We start from the raw sequence: 21,823 nt of genomic DNA on the forward strand, positions 1-21,823 counted from the left end.
ACCCTGTCCCCATCCTTCCGATATTTGGAATTAATGAATGTTATTTATTGTCGTAGAGCAGGTACTCATATTGGGTAATATTTACCTTATGTAAATCGTAAGTCGTTAAAATTACACAAAGATACCTTTCAGGCCATCGTTTATGTGAATAGAGGCTACTATAAGCGCAAACAGATAGTAAATTTTTTCAAGAATAATTTTCATTTTGCGTCGTTTTTTGGATGTTAAATTTGATAGAATGTTACATTTTTACCCACGGAAAGAAATTCAGGCCTCAAAGCGTTAAGTACACAAATATTAAATGCCCGGTTTTATGAGTAACATGCATAATGACATTAAATTTTTCTGGATTATACAAATAATGAAACCATAGAGTCCGATGCTATCAACAGCCTCACACAGGCATCAAGAATATGATTTCAAAAGCCCTAACAGGAAACCAACAACTTACTTAACTGTTGGATTGCACCAGAACAGTCTGTACTCAGAAGAAATATGTCCCAGATTTGGTCCCCTTTGAAGTGAAGGGCGGCAACCCGCAGCGCTGATTCGTTGAAATGGCTGCCTATTTCAAACACGCCGCGGCGGTCTGATAGACAGTCACATCTTTCCAACATGCTTTTAAATTTTACGCTGTTGTTAAATATGAAAATTATTGAAATTATAGAACTTTAATGGTATTTTAAAATTTATGTAATGATAGAGAACTGCAGGAGTGAATTTGACTAGAGTGCTCAATGCCAATTGAGAATCGTTAAGACATGTGTTTCGTATCGTGGAAGAACAAAAATTTCTGAAGAAAATATATTCATGTCTCTGGTATTTATAAAACAAATGACATAAAATTATTGAAACGAGAATCTGTTAAGCAGGTTGTGTCTATTTAATTCGATGTGATGGCTTTTATTAAGAACATAGTTTTCTGAAATTCGGGAATTGTTCCTTTGTCATCGGATTACGTAAATGTTCCAAGTTATATGGAATTTTGAAATAGCAAGAAATGATATAAAAAAAATCCATAGAATGTTCCATAAATTTGATCAAAATGTTATTCGATATAGAGTTGAAAAGCGGGAAAAACCTTCATTATTACAGGCATTATAAAAGCTGGTCCTGTAACATGTGGCACTTGAGTCCACCCCTTACTTTGTGCACTAAAAGAGGAATGAATTTGGTATAATATGTACTAAATTTAAATACTTTTATCACATCACAAGTTTGGTAAAGCCTTATAGTAAAGAGAATCAAGATTTCTTCTCTATTTCATTTTACATATATTTATATATGGACACACACAGACACAGAGAGAGATAGAGAGAGACAGAGAGAGAGAGAGAGAGACAGAGAGAGAGAGAGAGAGAGAGACACACATACACATACACAGACTCACACACACATACAAACACACACCAGCCCCTTATAATTCATCAGTGTGCACAATCCATCTAAAAATTTGTGTCCTTAAAGCCAATACTGTGCGGCTCTACTTGCTATCTATATGCCAGCAACGGAAACCGACTCAACCTCTCACAAGAAAAGTGACTTCGTGCCAGGATGAAAGGGTAATTCCACAAATATGCTGTTATTCATGAACCGCTAATAAGACCAACTTAATAGTTTGTGTCAGAATGTTAAATGAACTCTGTGAAACAAGAATCAGTATATGACATGGGAATTAAATATCGAGGTGGAGGCCCATACATTAGTAGTGCGTTCTGTGATCCTGTCACCTGTCGTCTTGAATATCTAGAGGTAGATCCGTGGGTCTAATCCTACTCTGTGCATATAGTTCTGAATTTATTAACTGCTTTGTGTACGGCAGAGCGTCTCCTTTGAAACGATAACACGGTGTTATGTTAAGCCGCATAAAATGAATCCTTACGAAAAATGGTCTCGATACAAAGCTTGTTCCGTAACTTTTCCAGTGGAAACAAGCAAAATTGTTGTTATTAATCTACAGTCGCGATGTGTTCCAATCACGAGTACGTCGATATCTTATTAATCTATAGATAATCGTGAGTGTACTCATTCCTCGTATGTATCACAAGAGATTTTCTGAGAGAAGCCAATAGATTTTGTAATCTTGATGGAAGCTTTTTGTGCATCTGGGACACTGGAGAGGAAACCTCCTGTTCGAGATGCTCCTATAACGTCACATCATAATGAAGAAATACTTTTCCCTTCCAAACATCAGCCGGTCATTTGTTTTATGAGTATTCGCAACAATGAATTTCACCCCTATCATCTGCAGTACATCAGGAGCTCGACGATTTGACTTCAGCGTTTTGGGAGCATTTTGTTAATAGACATTACACAGTGACCAATGATACTGCAATTTTATCAACAGTCTGCTTTTCGGGTAAATCAAGATTTCATAAGAATGGCGCCACGTAAAATTCGATACAAACAGACCTTTTTATGGCCAAGTAAGAATTCATTATTTGAAAATAAGGAGGTAGGTATCCATAATAGACATTAAGAATGGGGTACTGCCTGGGAATTCAACTTGCCCCTGCACGGCCTAGTTTCTTGTGCTTACCGCCTTAGATACGGCGAGAATCAGTCATCAGTAGGAAGTTGGCCGGCTATATAAGTACCTCTTCATAGGTTTAATGTCCGCCTCCGTAGTGTAACGGTTAGTGTTATTGGCTGCCGTCCTCGGGGGCCCGGGTTCGATTCTCGGTACTGCGAGGAATTTAAGGATTGGCAGGAGGGCTGGTACGTGGTTGAAATGGTACATGCAGCTCACCTCCAATGCGGGGTGTGCCTGGAAAGAGCTGCAACACCTCGCGATGAGGACACGAGTTTTTTTATAGGTTTAATGTATGATTGCTGTTATAATGTAAGTCAGGGCCTCTCAGGGTGCATGCGCTTGGTGCATGCACTGTGCACGGTGCAAAAGACGACTTTGCTTGGTTGACCAGAGTGCAGACCCCCCACTCCTCGATTTGGAACAATAGCGCTGTCTCTCTCTTTCCCCACGCCTGTCTCGCTCGCTCCCCCTCTCTCCCTCTTCCTCACTTGCTGCTTAGCGCTCCAAATCCGAGCCGAATTGAGCCGAGTTGAGCCGAGCTTAGCCGAGTAGCCCAGAGACGAAGCGTTGGTCCGAGCCGTGCCGAACGGGAGCGATGCACAGTGCACGGAGCTCTTGCGCCTCGATTTGCACGCGTGAGATTTTGGGAGTTTGAGAGGCCCTGATGTAAGTGTTCGTGTGATCGCTTTATGCATACAATACAGTTTCTGTTATTGAATTACCATTGGCGCTAACGATTCTATGTTGTCGAGCTTAAACCCAAACATGTCAGTGTACTAATGCTGTATAAGAACATGGTCAGATATCATTAGGTTGGCTATGAACTACGGGTTGAATAAACTAATTTAAACGGCTGATCTACCTCTCTGTATGTAGTGAAAGACATGCCTGAACCTCTTTCTACGTTCCATAGCTATCTCAATTCACACCCTTGCCAAGTAGGTGGCGAAGAATTAAATTAAACAGAGTTGCCAACTTTCCAGTAATTCATCTGTTTGTGAATTTTTATTATATCAGAGAGAAAATATTTCACTGCGTAAATACCTGCATCAGTTTCATCTGCAATTCATTATCAATATTTCTGATGAACAATCGTCGCCACGTTTAATTACAGTTTGCTTAAGTGATTCCACTCTCTATAACTACTTTCCGTGACATCGCCGATGCTCTATGATTTGAAGGTCTAGTATTCGAATTGTCTTCCACTCCATGAAATTAGCCATCACAGTAGCCAACAAAAACTCTCTCCACACCACCGGCACCATCTCCAGCGACTCCGCCATTGCCGACAACACACAAACATATACTGATAACAATTTAAAAAATATTATTTGAAGAGATAACTTTGGCAATCCCGCAATTTTCGGTGGCCGGTGTTAATGAGGGTCCGCCCTCACAACTTTCTTTTTACCGAGAAAGCTTCGTTAGGAGTGGTTTAGGGATACAAATATATGTCGCTTTGGGGGAAAGGATGTTAGGACATGTGTCTCACAATTTTTTATATATATTTTATATTATGTGAACGTTGGGAGAACCAAGTGCAGTTAATAAGCGTACCATCTGACTATTGACGATAATAAATAGCTCTTCTTTTCGAATTTTTTAGGAGTTTTTACGTTGAATATGTCTTAAAGAAGAGCAACACAAGTAATTTAAAATCAGTGTATAAACTTAAGTTCGTTGCAGACTGCAGAGCTGAGCACGAATATCTCTCTCTGAGAACTGTAACTCGCGACGCAGAATGGACACTCGTTACTAAATATAAGTTCATGAGGATAAATAATATTGGTATTTATTTTACGTCCAACTTAACGATTTTCAGGCTCTAAAGTGCCGAAAAATAGTCTCTTAGGATTTCTTTTATATACTCGTTATCTACCGTTACGAGACTGACGTATTTGAGCACCTTCAAACATCACCAGACTGAACTGGAATCGAACACACCAACTGAAGTCAGAAGGCCAGCACTCTGATCTGAGCTACTCATCCCAGTGATCCACGAGTATTAGGTGTTTAATTACAGTTATTGTATATAGAAGGCACACAGGATCATTAGATTCACACACCGCTCAAGTTGAACTGAAACCTGTCCACTCAATGCCGGAACAATTTATAACGAGAGTCTTTCTCCGCTAGCTATATAACAGTTTTTGTCCTTGTATCCTGGAACGAACTTTTGTGCCAAATAAATTTAACGAGAAAAAATTGAAGACTGAAATTTAGGAGATGAATTTGGACCCAGTGAAGAAAAAAACGGACTACTCACATACTTGTGCTTGGCAAGAAACTAAAATGAGAAGATTTAGAAGCCAAGTTAGATTTTTCAACCTTATGTAGTCTCTTTATCCAACAGTATAGGCATAATTAGAAAACTTTCAGCTTATATTTGCAAACAACAAGTACATATGATGCTCCTAATTGCTAAATTTAACAGCAGGAACATCATAAAAACAACAACAACAACAACAACAAGTCTACCAAGTTATTCTAATGGCCAACCTAAATTTAAAATTTCTCCTTTACATTTCGGACCATAGAGTGAAAGTAAAGAAGGTCTGCTATGGATGGTAATGGTGGATTAATGTTTATGGACAAAACAACGGAATTATAATCCCCAGGACTACAGACAAGTTCTTCTTTCTTGAAGACGAAAATTCTATCCGAATGTAATTACTACAATATACCAGACTGAGGTATGCTATCTCTTTGGATCTGGTAACATAGTTCCATACCATCTAACCGGTATCAGGTCTGTGGCAAAGTAGAAAATTGAGCTTGGTGAGAATCTAATTGACAGACCAATAGAATGAAATTTTGATTGACCATTATGCTGTTTATATGGAATGTGTCATACGAATTTGGGTGATGTTATGAAATTATTTATTTCAGGGATTGTAGCCTTAATGGGGAATATATCTCAAAGATAGAAAGCAAGGAAGCAGGCAAGCTTGTAATTTTTACTTGCCTGTTGATGTTGTAATCACTGCCACGGGACCTGCAATATTAAGTGTAGTACAAACCGCAGGGACATAATAATTTCAGAAAACTCGCATACATTGACCAGGATTCGAGCCACGACCGCCTTTCCAAGATATAGTCACGAGGGATATGATCATTACAATGTGGTGGAATGTCTGCCGAGAAGCTTCATGTTCACATTTACTGAAATTGAGAAAAGTTTGTTTAATTCTGACCAAAGATCGATGGCTGCAGGAACCTTCTTCAAATATTAAATGTTGAAAATTTCTAAACGAAAATTCATGAGCTTTAATGGCCAGTTGCCGCTTCCTGGGCCAAATCCGAACCGTACAACTTCGCCTCCTGGACGGGTCAAACAATGAAGATAAACTTAAATTTAAGTAAAAAATTGCTTTGTTCACTGTTCTATTTTACTAACTTAATTCACAGATATTACCTATTTTTATTTTATCAGCGAATACACTAGCGAAGCGAAAGTAGTTTTCAATAGCAGGAAAGACCCCCATACAACTGGAGGTCATTTTATTCTATGAAGATGAGGTTTTGAAAGAGACGCTCAATAGAGTACCTTCGGTCATTAACTATGAATAATATCCGCGAAAATATGTCTGTACAAGCAAATATCCCCGGCTTCTGAAATTGGTACGAAAATTATGTACGCTATTTAATTGAACATAAACTTGGGGATCTTCACTTTCAGGAATGAACAAATTTAGATCATATTTAACTAGTGAACACTCATGACACTTACTGAAAATTGCTTACAACAAATGAGTTCATTTCAACAAATTGTTACATCAAAAAAGTAACTTTTCACCCTGGGTGAATGGTTAATAATTAATAATATTATGTGAACTTTGAACCTTTAGTTATCAACGCTCTGCCAGGCTGGGTAGCTCAGACGGTAGAGCGCTGGCCTTCTGAGCTCAAGTTAGCGGGTTCGATTCCGGCTCAATCCGGTCGTATTTGAAGGTACCCAATTAAGTCAGACTCGTGTCGGTAGAAACGAGATTTACACTTCCGGAACTGCATATAGCCCTGAGGTTCACTCAGCATACATAAAAAATGAGTACCAGGTTAATTCCTGGGGGCAAAGGCGTCCGGGCGTAAAGCTAATCACTGTACCCTATCACGTGCCGAGGTTTACAATAGTGGAAGCCTTTACCTTCCACTCTTCCAAGGGTCTTGATGGCCTGCACGGAGGTGACTTTGCTTTGCTTTTGACCATAGAAAGAAATCCTCTTTCTATTCCTATTATTTTCTCCATATGCAGATATAGTTCATGATTGCACCTTCTCCTATATTATCCATTTTCATTTACTGGGCCAAGATCTCCCTTAGAATCTTCCTTTCATTGGCTTCTAGTTGTTCTGCCAGATCTTTCTTATTCATTGAGAGACATTCTGCTGCATATTGAGCTTCAGGTCGAATTACTCTCTTAGCTTAGATTTGAAAGATATTGACCATTTGCAGTAACATTATTATTTTTATTATTATTATTATTATTATTATTATTATTATTATTATTATTATTAACTCTATAATGTACCATTTTAGTGGAGGAGATGTGTTTTGTCTAACTTTTGGCATTACTGTTAAGCTGAATAACTGCACCCTTCTTGAGTTTGAGAGTATTATGGTTTATATAATCCTAATTCCTTGAATATTAAACTATGTCTATTGGTTCCAGACCGCAACTTTATTAAGTACTTTGAAAAAAGACGGTAATGAAAGATAATCGGACCCTTGTCATAGAACGTGAAATATAGTGCTATTTTTGAACTTTCAGTCTTTGGAGTTCATGGTGCTACGCAAAACGTGTGTTCTTTTGAAATTACAGATTCTCAATCTCAAATGCATAATTCGATTTTGACTATAGTAATATGCTCATTAGGAGACTGATCATTGTTTAGAAACAAATACAGTTAAAGATCTGATGCATCAATACCAAAAATTACGTTTATCTATCGTGGAACAGAACTAGGCCTGACTATGTTATTCAGTGACATTCTGGGAAGTACCATTAATAGTTACTCAATTCATATGGTGACTGAATTGACTTCTGGGAAAGCTATTTAACTAGCTTGATCTACAAGTAAGAATGTATCTATATTCAATACTAATATGATTGTAATTCTTGTTTGCAGGTGTCATTTTCCTGATTGTTGGTGGGATTCTGAATATGTTCTTTGGAATTGTAACCTTCATCTGGACTCCGTTCGACGTCCTCATGAACGAGGTGAGCGATGACGTTGCTATAAATGTGATGTTGTGAATGTAAAGGTTATTTACAGTCGGCCATGTTCTTTATTCCTTTCAATGACATTTCAGTGTTATTTATTATTCCTTACTATAAATACAGTATGCATATTTGTTTGAAGATTATGTTACATTTGTTTTTGTTATCTCATTTAAGCCATTTGGGACATTATATACAAGATGCATGGCGTTCGTACTTGTTTGCAGTTAATGGGACAAGGTTATTAGGTACCATCTTAAAGTTCTTCGGAAATATAATGGAAAATCCTGAAAAATCGCTCCAAGAATGGCTGAGAATTGGATTTTAATTTTCTTTTTTAAATTGTGTTACTTTTCTCCAAGTGTATATCACACGAGTCTCTCAAACTAGAACTAAATTCATTGTGTTGGGCTGATTGGCTCAGATGGGAAAGCACTGGCCTTCTGGTCCCAAGCTAATGAGTTTGATCCCGGCTGAGCCTGGTGATATTTGAAGGTGCTCATGCGGGATAAAATGGAGGCACTTTGGCGTGTCCATAAGCTGCAAAAGTAGTTGTTCGGACGTAAAACCATTATTATTATTATTATTATTATTATTATTATTATTATTATTATTATTATTATGTCCTCCTCCGTAGTACAACGGTCAGCATTATTAGCCACCGGCCGCGAAGGCTCGGCTTAGATTCCAGGTAATGCCAAATATTTAAAAATGGCAGGAGGGCTGGTATTTGGCCACGATGGTACATGTAGTTCATCTCCATTGGAGGCTTGCCTGAAGAAGCTACTGTTCTGGGTGGTGGTGGTGATGACTGTTTTAAGAGAAAGCACAATTAGGCAACCATCCTCTCTTCATACTATTCAGATGAAACAATAAAAGAGAACTCCATTTCGAAAAAGAAAATGAGAAGCCCAAAAGGGCGTGAAAATGAGGGACACTTTAAGGCTCATAAACTTAAAACCGTTGGGACCATAAGAAACAAGAGTTGACCAAGGGATGTCCTGAAATTGAGAAGATGGGTACAAGGGGAAGCAACGCCAGACTCAGCTAGGAGCCCCGTGGTTGCCAGTCTAAGCCTCCAAGATAGGAGTCCCTTTCAGATGCCGAAGCCTCATACCGCAGGCAGGAGATACTGTGGGTGCATTCTACTATCCCTACCCACAGGGTGTCTGTTATCTGTACAGGTATTCAAGAAGAGAATAAGCAGCAACAGGGAAAATAAATGAAATGTTAGAGGGCATTCGACCAGTGCAGGCTATTGTAAATAAAAAATGTGTGTTAAAAAAATTAATTCTATCCCCTGGTCTATGGAGTTTGGACAGCCAAAGTAGGGGACTGCCTGTAGGGGTGAAGTACAGTGGGGACTTTGAGGGCTCTGGGACCGCTATGATAGCTGTGAAGGCCCTTCAGGAACTCTGAAAAGTGGAGGCAAAAGGGGGCTCTGGTTAAGACGCAGCAGGTCGTTATGCTACTTAGGTTCCAAAATGGGTAAAAAAAAAAGTAAATAAATGCAATGTAAATTTTAATCTTATACCAGTTGCATAGTATTATTTGAAGTAATTCCACATACTGTATATGAGTTGACTATGTTTGTAAGTATAGGAGATATTATAAGTAGAATTTTGTAAACAATATAAATTTATTAAGGATGATCTGTTTGTTTAATAGAAAAAACATTGTTTCATAAATTGTATATTATTGTATTCTAGAATTTTTTTCTTCTCTTGTTAATTTAAAATTTAGTGCTTGACAATAATGTATTATAGTGTACCATTTGCCACCGAGGTAGACGCCTCATTTGCAAATAAAGAGATTTTGATTTGATTTGATTTGATCTGTTTCGACTACCAAATTACGGTGACGATTAGTTATAGTTGATAACTAGCATAATTATTATCTTTGATAATATTCCAGAATTTTTTAGTGTTAACTTGTAAATTGGAGGACACGTTAATATTCATGCTAGTCTCTGAGTTTTGTTTCAACATGAGCTCTCTTGTGTCCGGATTATTGAAGTACGGAGGTGGGTTACAGGTGCAGTCCACCTGACTGGGGACGAACAGAGCTACATAACATACATTTGTTGAGTTATTTTTCCTGGAAATTCTTTGCAACTAATAGACTAATTGTTGGGTACAGAGGTCGTCTAATGATGTAATTGTCTGTAATTCCATCCAGTCTGTTTCCGGGAACCAAGCAGACCAGCATGTAGGCGAACGTGTGGATACGTCGCGACCGTTAAGCAAGAAATAAATATAATCATTTCAAAGCATTCAAAATGAGAATTCCTTAAAAAGGCAATAATAATCTGTAACGAATTTAGACAAATGTTACATTTATTGTTATTGTTTTCGAAATCATGGCTTATATGATAATAAGACCAATATGTCAAAGTAAAAGTCAAAGACATCCCCGTACAGGCCATGAAGGCCCTTGGAGGAATGGAAGGTAAAGGCTTCCACTATTGTTAACCTCGGCACGTGATGGGGTAGAGTGGTTAGCTCTACGCCCGGCCGCCTTTTCCCCCCATGAATTAACCTGGTACTCATTTTTGGTGTAGGCTGAGTGAACCTCGGGGCCATATGCACCTCCGAAAGTGGAAATCTCGTTTCTTAAATTTTACGACTTCCTGACGGGGACTCGAACCTACGTCCTTCCGGGCGAACCGAGCACGCCTTTACCGCCTCGGCCAGTTAACCCTATATAAATATCATCATCATCATCATCATCATCATCATTAATACAATTATTTAGTATATGTACTGCTATATTTTAAAGTTATCAAGTATACTGCAATTGGAGACATGTTCTCTGTAGTATACCTTTCATTAAAATAAAATTAAAATAAACAACTAGTATATGCTCGTTATACTGTTTTTGATTTTATTTGTGCTATGGTATGTGGGAATTTGACTGAGTGGTGAATATTGATCTATGGGGTTATCAGCCCAACATTATTCATAGGAGAAAGATTTTTTTGCTGATGGTTTTACGTCACACCGATTCAGACAGGCCTTACGGTGACAGTGGGAGAAGGCAGGGCTACGACAGTGATGAAAGCGGTCTTAGCCTTAATAAAGGTATAGCCCGGCGAAAATGGGTAACGATGGAAAGCCATCTTCAGGGCTGCTGATGGTAGGGACACACCTCCTACCGAATGCAAGCTTACAACTTACAGCTACCGAGCTCGATAGCTGCAGTCGCTTAAGTGCGGCCAGTATCCAGTAATCGGGAAATAGTGGGTTCGAGCCCCACTGTCGGCAGCCCTGAAGATGGTTTTCCATGGTTTCCCATTTTCACACCAGGCAAATGCCGGGGCTGTACCTTAATTAAGGCCACGGCCGCTTCCTTCCAATTCCTAGGCCTTATCTATCCCATCGTTGCCATAAGACCTATCTGTGTCGGTGCGACGTAAAACAACTAGCAAAAAAAAAAAAAAAAAAAAAGAACAACTTACAGCTACACCGCGTCGGAAGACATGAGATGATCAAGAGGAATTGGATAGGAATGGCGAAAATGGGCAGTCTGGCATGCAGAAGAGAAAATAATTCCTAACTCAAGTCGCACCCATGGTCATCACTCCATGCTCACAATTTGGATGCCTTTGGGAGAAAGATTAGGTTCTGGAAGGAACTCGGGGACTAGAAATGTTAGTCTTGCTTAACACTTAGATATCTGCCGAGATTAAACAGATAAGATTTGAGAGTAGAGATATGAGTGTTTTCGCATGTCGTACAATATATTTACAGTATGCCAATGACATTACTTACGAAATTGGCTGCAGTGGACACTTATAATATTATCTGTTGACGAACGGGAAGATGTTACACGATTGTGAGCTGAACTGTTTTTTTCGATTTAGTTGCAGATGGGCCAGAGGAATTCGACCTTCTTTATTATATGAGAATGGATCGGAAAATAAGAATATAATGCCTGTAAATTCCAGTAGATATTGCATATTATGTGAATATAAAGGGGCTCATTGCTCTTCTAAACACTTCCAACACTTCATGAGGATGACTATCTCACGGAAATTGATATTCTGTTATCGAAGCCAAGCCTTTACCTGCAAATATCCAACCTCGTACCTACCTTACGCAATATCAATCGCCTGCCCTCTTTAATCATGCCATCGACACATCGAGCGTTGTCCTGTGTGTCGACCGCTATGTTCTTCATCACCAATGTCTTCTCTTCTCTCCGTAAATAGTCGGAAAATATTGTATTCTTATTTTCGGATCGCCCCCGCAACAATTAGCAGCACAGGCATGACGAGAAACACTAAATGTTTAAACGTCGTAGCAATACATTTGCAGGTATAACCTCGGCCGAGATCGAACTCTTTGTCTTGAGAACAGGTGGTCAATTATTGACAAACTGCGCCACTTTTCATTTTCCGGTTGTGCATGTTCCAGTCAGTATTATTAGCGTTATTTTTAAGTATCTATAGCATTGTCTGACGAATTAATTAAATAAAACATGTCTTATGTGAATTTATTGCATAAAAACCTAACATCCCCTGTAGGGCACATGCAATTACCCAAGAGGAAGTCATCCTAAAATATTGAAACCTGTATTCCTGAATTCCTAATAGTTTCTTCACTTGAATACTAAAAAAGAAATCTAAAAAAAATAATTAAGATTACATATTTTCCTTGGGTCTGAGGAGGTTAGAGTGAATGTCTCGTCAGTAATGAAGGACGCAGTTTCTCATGCTGAATTCCAAGAATCTCTTCATACGTGATCAGACACATTCGTGCCTCAGATGAGTGCCGTGCAAATCTCACTCATATTTTACACTGACGTATCACGAGAACATCTCTTCATAACACGTTACACATACATCGTGATTAGGGGTCAGGGTTCACTGAATACAGAATAAATGTAATTGCGGTTACATGAATACCTATACAATTCAGAAATTCAAAATGACCTCTACGCGTAAGAAATAAAACGAAGAGCGTTACGAATTACAACAAACAATAATTACTCAAGTAATTTCAATTATTCCTATTGTTCACATATTATATTTCCTCCTGTATTATACATAGTGAACTTAATACGCTGGTCACGTCTGATAAACATATGTTATAAAATTAGGATCGATAACACTGAGGGAGATGATTACAAGGTCATGTAGCTCAAAGCTTGCATCCGGAGGGGTGGGTTCAAATCCTGCTGTCGGCAGCCCTGAATATATTTTTCCGTCGTTTCTCATTTCACAACAGACAAGTGCTGCAATTGTACCTTAATTAAGGACACGGTCGAAATTTTCCCAGTTCTAGCCCTTTCCTACCCTAGTGTCACCGAAGACCTGTATGGGTTTGTAAGATGGTAAATCATTTTAGGTCTATATCGGTGAGCTGATGGTCTTCATAATTTTGTGTTGTAGAATACCGGGCGAGTTGGCCGTGCGCGTAGAGGCGCGCGGCTGTGAGCTTGCATCCGGGAGATAGTAGGTTCGAATCCCACTATCGGCAGCCCTGAAGATGGTTTTCCGTGGTGTCCCATTTTCACACCAGGCAAATGCTGGGGCTGTACCTTAATTAAGGCCACGGCCGCTTCCTTCCAGCTCCTAGACCTTTCCTATCCCATCGTCGCCATAAGACCTATCTGTGTCGGTGCGACGTAAAGCCCCTAGCAAAAAAAAGATTTCATCCGGGAGATAGTGGGTTCGAACCCCACTGTCGGCAGCCCTGGCACACCAGGCAATTAAGGCCACGGCCGCTTCCTTCACATTCCTAGGCCTTTCCTATCCCATCGTCGCCATAAGACCTATCTGTGTCGGTGCTACATAAAGCAAATAGCAAAATAGTACTGTAGAATTATTTGTGTTATCATATCTGGATAATTACACAGATTTAACCGCTTATTGGCGGCAAGACGAGTCAAAGGATCTGTTTTTTTAGCTCACGAACTACAGTATAGGAATATTTGTATAACTTTTTCATTTTTTTGTTTGACCCTTGGTTATCCAAATTTGAGGAAGTTGACATTTGTTATGCTCTGAATTTTTAACCGCCTGCTATGGTGTTGAATTTGTTAAGTCAAATAACTCGGGGAATCTTAGCTACATAGTAACTGTAAGTTATACTTAATGTCATGAACGTTTCAGTAATAAATAGATACACAATTATACCGTAACATTGCATGTTCTAAAGATGCACCCATTGACGTAACGACTTACATACAGACGTACAGTTGGCGAGATATCTACGGGAAAATCTATATGTATAAAATAAGAGTTTTGTCAGTACATTGTTGAGAATTAAAAAAAGAATGGTATTTCTGTATCGGCCGTGTCTACAGTGTGAAGGAACTACAATGTAATTTTCCATCATCTCTGTCCGCCTGTCTGTCTCTATCTAGGTAGGCGCATCACGAGGAAATGTTTGAAGAGAATTTAATGAACATCGAAGAAAGAGGCACTTTAGGCTATGAATAATTTTGTACACTCTGAGTGAAGTAGTATTTTAGGGGAAGGCCAAAAATTTAATTCTCAAACGTATATTTTATTAATGGTTCAATCGATAAAAACTATGTAACAAAAGTTATAGAGAGTACAATTTCCTGGCATGTATGCACAGAGGGAAAGTTAACGCCCTCTCTCTGGCCAGGAGATGCAGCGGGTTTAGTGGTTTGATGGAGTTAGCATGTATGTCTTATACAGTTTTACCGAACCAGCTATTTTAACATAGATATTTACGAATTTAGACTTCTGTTGCTTAGTCTATTACAATGCCGATAATTTGTAGCATGGAAGTATTGTTCAATCGAGTTCGTCTGGTTATTGGTGGTTTGTATCGTGATTGACTGAAAGTGAAAGCCACGTAGTCATCAGCCCATATTGGCAAGGAAAAATAGTAAGATAACTGAAATGAGAAAGAAATCGTAATGGAACTATCGCTTGAAGAATAAGGCAAGAGGAAGTCATGAAAGGTAAGAAAAGAAGTTCCTTTACACTGGATGTCCTAATATCACAGTCGGAAGAAAACTAAATCTGAAGGCCTACAATATCTAAAGCCCACAATATTGATCAACAAGAACATTACATTGACTATTATTTGCTGTGATGTGCGTTGTCTCTTCTGCTGCCACTCATCTTGGATAGATGGGATTACTGCTGCGTCCCCAGTAGACCAGCCTGCCTGAATATTAGCTGTGGAGTTAGATAATTTGTTCTTTTGTGTTAATATATGATCTGATAATTACTGGTACGTGACACACTGGCTCATCATAGCGTTCCAGCTATTCGATACCTGCTCTAAGGCGGCGATAGGAATGAGGAGTGTGCACCATTAAGGGAAAATGGCAGAGGAGTGTTCACCACTCTCGGTGGGCCAGTCACTCCATCCATCTCTGGAACACGACACTGCTAGAACGCCAGCGTAATACTGTTCGTGAAAAAGTGAGAAACTGTGCCGTTTTTCAACGATCGAGCATTTCATATGATAGCATTCCTTTTAACCGTGGCATTCCAGTCGGTTAACATTGTATTCTGACAAGAATACTGACGTCGTTGTAATGTCCTGTGTCGAGTTCACTTTAATACTTCTGTGTCTGACACAACATCACGGGGGCCTAAAGCATAAACCTCCAATTATCACTCACGGTTGGTTTCACATGAGAATAGCTCATGGTGATTTTTTTCTATACCTTTTTCCGGCACAGTAAAACATAAGGGAAATATCAGTGGCAGTCATGTAGGTCCAAGAGCCGGTAACTAGCTCTATAGGCTGTAGAGAGTTGCTCGGGAGTTCGTTCCGGCAACGTTTTAAAGGCTTTGTTTGCCTGTCAGTATTTTTCTTGAATGTTAATGGTACTGAGTTTTCTTTTATACCGGAAGGGAGATATCAAATGAAGATCCACAATAATGCAAAGCAAACTGCACCGGGCCACAGAGAGCAAGGAAGCCAGTACGTCACCACAAGCCGCTAACAGGGAGAGGCATGTCCACTTATGTGCCTCACAATCTGGGGAGCAATATGAGGGGTAGTCAAAAGAGTCATCATCCACATGCTAAGTGAATGTGCTACAGCTATGCTCGTAATAATGAAAGAAGCATTGTGGCAGTTCTTAGAGTGAGGTCCATTTACTGCCTGCCTGGAGTAGGAGGTATGGTTGTCATGGAAACGAGGGCGTGCTCACTGCGGTTGCCATGGAGATAAGCCTGCTGGCCGGCTCGAGTTGGAGTTGCCAAACCTCCCACTTCTGAGCGGTCTGAAGGAACGAACAAGTGAGCCGGAAGCGAAGGGAAGAGAGAGGAATGCTGGAATGTGGCAACACCGTGTAAAGGCAGTGCAATGCTCCTCCCTTCAGCCCTAACTGTCAGAGTGCTTCTTTCAGTATTATGGGTATAGTCAGGGATAAGCTTGACGAGTTCATCACTCTACGATATGCACGACTAGGGATAGGAAAGCAAGAAGTGGCGATTGCGAATGATACCTCAGAGGATCTGTGACCGAGTGAGTTTGCTGCGCGGTGCGCCCGTGTAGCTGTTAGCTTGTGTTTGGAGGATGGTGAGTAAGAACACCTTACTCATCCTATGATAGCACCCCTGAATATGTAACGCAGAACAGAAGTTATTCTCCGACCTTTCTGCTCCAAAAATGAACAAATACTTCGTCCTTCGAGTATATTGTTCTCTAGTTTTCTCCTTGAGGTCAACTTCCTTGACATCAGTCATAAAATAAAGCAATGTTTCACAAGATTTTACACTGATGACTGGTAGTACCAACAAGCCAGGCTCTTACAACATTAGTAGTAAAGAGGTAGCGTACAAGTATGTAGGACACTTGTGTACACATCGTCATCTCTTTCACAACACACGAATATAGAGTACGTCCTCTCCTGTGTAATGGATATAACGTGTCATAATTTTACGTTTGGTATTTTTGTTGTTATTGTTAATAATACTAATGTTCATTTCTGTGGTGTAGTGGTTAGTGTTTATAGCTGTCACCGCCGGAGGCCGGGGTTCGATTCCCGGCTCTGCCACGAAATTTGAAAAGTGGTACGAGGACTGGAACGGGGTCTACTCAGCCTCGGGAGGTCAGCTGAGCAGAGAGGGTTCAATTCCCGCCTCAGTCATCCTCGAAGTTGCTTTCCGTGGTTCTCCACTTCTCCTCAAGGCAAATCCTGGGATTGTACCTAACTTAAGGCCACGGCCCTTTCTTCGCTCTTTCCTGCCGATCCCTTCCAAACTTCCCATCCCGCTATAAGGCCTCTGTTCAGCAGAGCAGGTGTGGCAGCGTGGACGATGTACTGGTCCTCCTCCGTAGTTGTACCCCTGACCCAAAGTCTCACGCTCAAGAACACTGCCCTTGAGGCGATAGAGGTGGGATCCCTCGCTAAGTCAAGGAAAAACCAATCCTCGAGGGTAAACGGATTACCGAGCTCGATAGCTATAGTCGCTTAAGTGCGGCCAGTATCCAGAATTCGGGAGATAGTGGGTTAGAACCCCACTGTCGACAGCCCTGAAAGTGGTTTTCCGTGGTTTCCCATTTTCACATCGGGCAAATGCTGGGGCTGTACCTTAAGGCCGCGGCCATTTCCTTCCCCACTCCTAACCTATTCCTGTCCCATCGTCACCATAAGACATATCTGTGTCGGTGCGGCGTAAATCAACTTGTAAATTGGTAAACTGATTATTGTTAATAATAATAATTCAAATTAATCCCATGGTAAATGCAGCTCATTAATAGGCTGGAGTATTATGTGGTTAGCGTGACAACATCCTTAGGTTTCTCGACGGATCTGCTGTCTCAGATAGCTTGTAAGTTGACTTCACGAAATTGAGTGAATGCCGTTCCAGCTGTGAGTAAAGGATTAAAAGTATTTGGACCAGCCAGGACTTTAGCCAGTGATTTCAAGTAAGAGGTCCCCAGTGGGTAAAATTTTCGATCTGAAAAATGTGTGTCAGTAATAGCTCTCTTTCAGTCCTCTCTTTTCCCAGCTAGTCTCGGCATGTCTTAGCATGATCCATATCCTAAATCAATTTCCAAACTGTGGTCCGTGGATCCCCGGGTGGCCGCTACGATAATCCAAGGGGTCCACAATAATAATGTAAGTTGCAAGTATTTATGGAGGAGAATTTTATTATACACACACAATTCATGGATCATTATTCAAAATGTAGTAGCAAATGTATTCACTGTTGTATAAATTACATACTGTACATGCAATTCTTGACCGATAAATGGTACACGCATGCACAGAAATGGTGTCCCGATATAAACAATCAACACTGCCCCACTCCAGCACCGAAAACTAGGGGAGGGAGTGAAGGAAGGAGTATTGTCGAAGGCCTCTCCAGTACTGAAAAGGAGGGGGGGGGTGAAGGTCAGTGTTCAATGCCACTCCAGTACCGAAAAGGAGGGAAAGGGAGTGAACGGGTAGTACTGAAGGCACAGTGTATGTATTGCTATACATCCGCCACTGTGGCCATTTTAATCACAACCAAGTCTTGTACCGGGCTGTCTACCTGCAGCAATGCGTTAAGCGAGGAAGTGGAGGACGCCATGCTTTGTTTATATCGGGACACCATTTCTGTGCATGCGTTTACAAGTTGGCAGTATCTTGTGAAGACCTTGTATCACAACTCCACGTCTCTGATCGACTTTTGGGTCAATGGCATCTCCTAAACCCTACAATTTCGAGAAAGGAAATACTGCGTTTAATGAGTGCATTTTCTTTGTTCTCACACAAATGAAAACGAAGTATAGAAACGGAACATGTAGATGCTGATATTTGTTTTGGGTGACCATACGCTTGTAAAACGCTTGGTCTTTGGGAAACAGCACTATCTCTACCATTGATCCAACAACTGTACCAAGTGAATTTCCAGATCCAGACTGTTGTAGTTATTAGCCAAGTGTCACAGTGTTTAATATTTCTATGCATATATAAGATATCTTTTACGCAAATGAAGTTGCATTGAAATTTATAGGAAAGTAAATATTAGTCCGAAATTATACGAATACAATCAAACATAATGAGATTACAAAATTATGTTTTTTTGTTCACTGTATTCAGTATAATGTTCTGCGGCTAGCGGGTCCATGGGCATGGATGCGATATGCTAAGAGGACCTCGGACACTAAAAGTTAGGGAAACCCTGTCCTACATCTTCCACGATATGCCTCATACACTGCAACCTGGGACTTCCTATTATCAATTTGTCTTGCTCCGTTCCTGTATAACATCGATAAGAATACTAAGAAAAGTACCCTACAATGTTATCCCTTCTTCTCATTTTTCAGAAAATTCATTTCTTCCCCATTTCCTGAGATCTTCTTCATTGGCCAGGTTACCATACAAAGATCTTTTATTATTTCCTTCACCACGACATATCAAGTATTCCAATTTTTCTAATTACATGTGCCCATAGCCCATATTTCTTAGGGTCTTTCAATGTTTTATTATTTTTATTTTTTTACAATTTGCTTTACATCGTACCAACACAGATAGCTTTTATGGCGACGATGGGATAGGAAAGGTCTTGGAGTAGGAAGGAAACGGCCATGGCCTTAAGTAAGGTACATTCCTAGCCAGCATTTGCTTGGTGCGAAAATGGGAAACCACGGAAAACCATCTTCAGGTTTGCCGATACAGCAGTTGGAACCCACTATCTCCCGGATGCAAGATCACAGATGTGCGCTCCTAACCGCATGGCCAACTCGCTCGTCGGCCAGGTCTTTCATAGTAATAATAATAATAATAATAATAATAATAATAATAATAATAATAATAATAAAATAATAAAATAATAATAATAAAACGAGTGTCACCAACAAAAACAACAGTCCAGATGTCACATATTTTGACAACATTAAGAAGCCTGCATTTCTCGTGGAGACTGCCTGCTCAAACAATAGGAATCTGCAAACAAGAAAAGCAACAAACTTATCAAAGTACATGGAACTGGCAATTTAAGTGCAACACTTCTAAAAACTTCACTCTGTAATCATCCTTTGAAATTATCATGTACTAATGTCACTCCTAAAATTTTGCACAATTCTTTAGAAACATTCCTTCCAAATCCACTTACTTATACACAGCTTTAATATGCTGTTCTCCTGAGTACCGTACTTATCATATTGTGAGAAAGTTCCTAGGTAAGCGTTCTTCTCATTACACGTCTTCCCTGCACGAAGACCGAGTAATTAACGACAGGCAATCGTGAAAACGTTAACCAGGCGCTAGCCTAAGTGTATGTGTACAAACGTACAGTGTTTGTCTAATTATATCTGTAAATTATTAATGATAAATTATTCCATGCTATAGCCGAGTCATAATGGTCTAATACTCGAAGTAATAATAATAATAATAATAATAATAATAATAATAATAATAATAATAATAATAATAATAATAATAATAATAATAATAATAATAATAATAAACATAATAATAATAATAATAATAATAATAATAATAATAATAATAATAATAATAATAATAATAATAATAATAATTCTTTTGGCAGACCAAGAATGGTAGTACGTTAAGTTTAAGCGCCAATCACAGTGGAAAATACACATGGAACCGTACCGTCGTGTTACACCTGTTTTTCTTGAAGTAGCTTTCCATCCTTTAAAACCCCCCAAACCCCATGGCACTACAGTCTTTAAAGGACCTTGGCCTACCAAGAGACCGCTGCTCAACCCGAAGGCCTGCAGATTGCGAGGTGTCGTGTGGTCAGCACGACGAATCCTCTCGGCCGTATTCTTGGCTTTTGAGGCCAGGGCCGCTATCTCACCGTCAGATAGCTCCTCAATTCTAATCACGTACGCTGAGTGGACCTCGAACCAGCCCTCAGGTCCAGGTAAAAAGCCCTGATCTGGCCGGGAATCGAATCCGGGGCCTTCGGGTAAGAGGAAGGCCCCTACACCACGGGGCCGACTTTTCATCCTTTACACATTCCAATGTTCTGGGCGCGCACGCTATCAGAACCTAAAATTAGACGATTGATATCTGTAAAATTTGGAGAAAGTAACCAAGGATAAAGGCTAAAAATGTTAATCCATTTCAGCCGTGCTGCATTGGATTTCCAAATTCATAAAGTACTTAGAATCCGTTTTAATAGAGTCAAGTCGCAGGATTAGTCAATAACATTTTGAAGTTCAATAATAACCTAAAGGCAAACAATACATGTAAGACAGAATGCAATAGTAAATGTTTGATTGTTTGTCTGTTCCTATATTGGAACCAAACGGCCAATTTCCCTCTAATATGAATACGGATTTTCCAAATTTGAGGGTGAATGCAAGCATATTAACCTATATGACTAAGGGTAAATTGCATTTTTTATGGAATAGATATTGTGGCTGGATGTATCAGACAAGAAAGAGACTATTTCCTACTTATTCAATCGCTTGTGCAATTCAAGTTATCGTCCACAAATTCCATTACATGAGATTGGATTAGAGTTCATTCTGGCTTATTTCAAATAGCCTTGAGATATCGATTTGAAGAACAGATTGGCTGAACGGTGTTTCTGAGACAACTATGATTCTTCTGTCGGCGTCAAATGTGCATACTTTGAGAACTGTACAGGCAGAAAGATTACTTTTTGACAGCTAGTGATTCACCAGCCCTGTTACTAAGGGGTGACATTTATTTAACATACAGTATATAATTGAGTAGATAGAGGATATAATATTTACAAGAAATCAAAACATTGGCACGGGATATTATAGCATGGAGAGCTGCATCATATCATTCTCTAGACTGATAACTAAAAAAACAAACAAAACAAAAAGCCATTTGAATACCCCATGGCTATCTAATGATGGCACACGACATAGCAAAATATAGCCTTCTCTAAGTTTCATTGATGGCTGTGACAGTACAGAAGGTACTGAGGTATGGCATTCAGAGCATGACTAGTGAGTCTGTTGCTCATAGGGTTAATCATGCTGCATTAGACCTTCTGGCTCAATGAAGAGAGCATTGCAACCTTCTTCTCTCCTCATTTTAGCACCACCATCGGTTTTTGTGATTTCCTTACATTTACACAGCCTTCGGCAGTACTACTTGAGGATTCAAACAGCCTCCAGACTGATAACTTG

General features: G+C 39.7%; 1 protein-coding gene across 2 annotated transcripts in view; it reads left to right on the forward strand.

Moving 5' to 3' along the window:
- LOC136856836 (scavenger receptor class B member 1) overlaps window positions 1-21,823 on the forward strand; it is a 230,508-nt gene that overhangs the window by 116,004 nt on the left and 92,681 nt on the right. For both annotated transcript variants that reach the window (XM_067135005.2, XM_068224987.1), the window contains exon 2: window positions 7,660-7,751. In XM_067135005.2, coding sequence (XP_066991106.2) covers window positions 7,660-7,751 — 92 coding nt within the window. The remainder of the gene's footprint in view (window positions 1-7,659; window positions 7,752-21,823) is intronic.

Source organism: Anabrus simplex, chromosome 1 (genome assembly GCF_040414725.1).
Source record: "Anabrus simplex isolate iqAnaSimp1 chromosome 1, ASM4041472v1, whole genome shotgun sequence".
Classification (NCBI taxonomy): domain Eukaryota; kingdom Metazoa; phylum Arthropoda; class Insecta; order Orthoptera; family Tettigoniidae; genus Anabrus; species Anabrus simplex.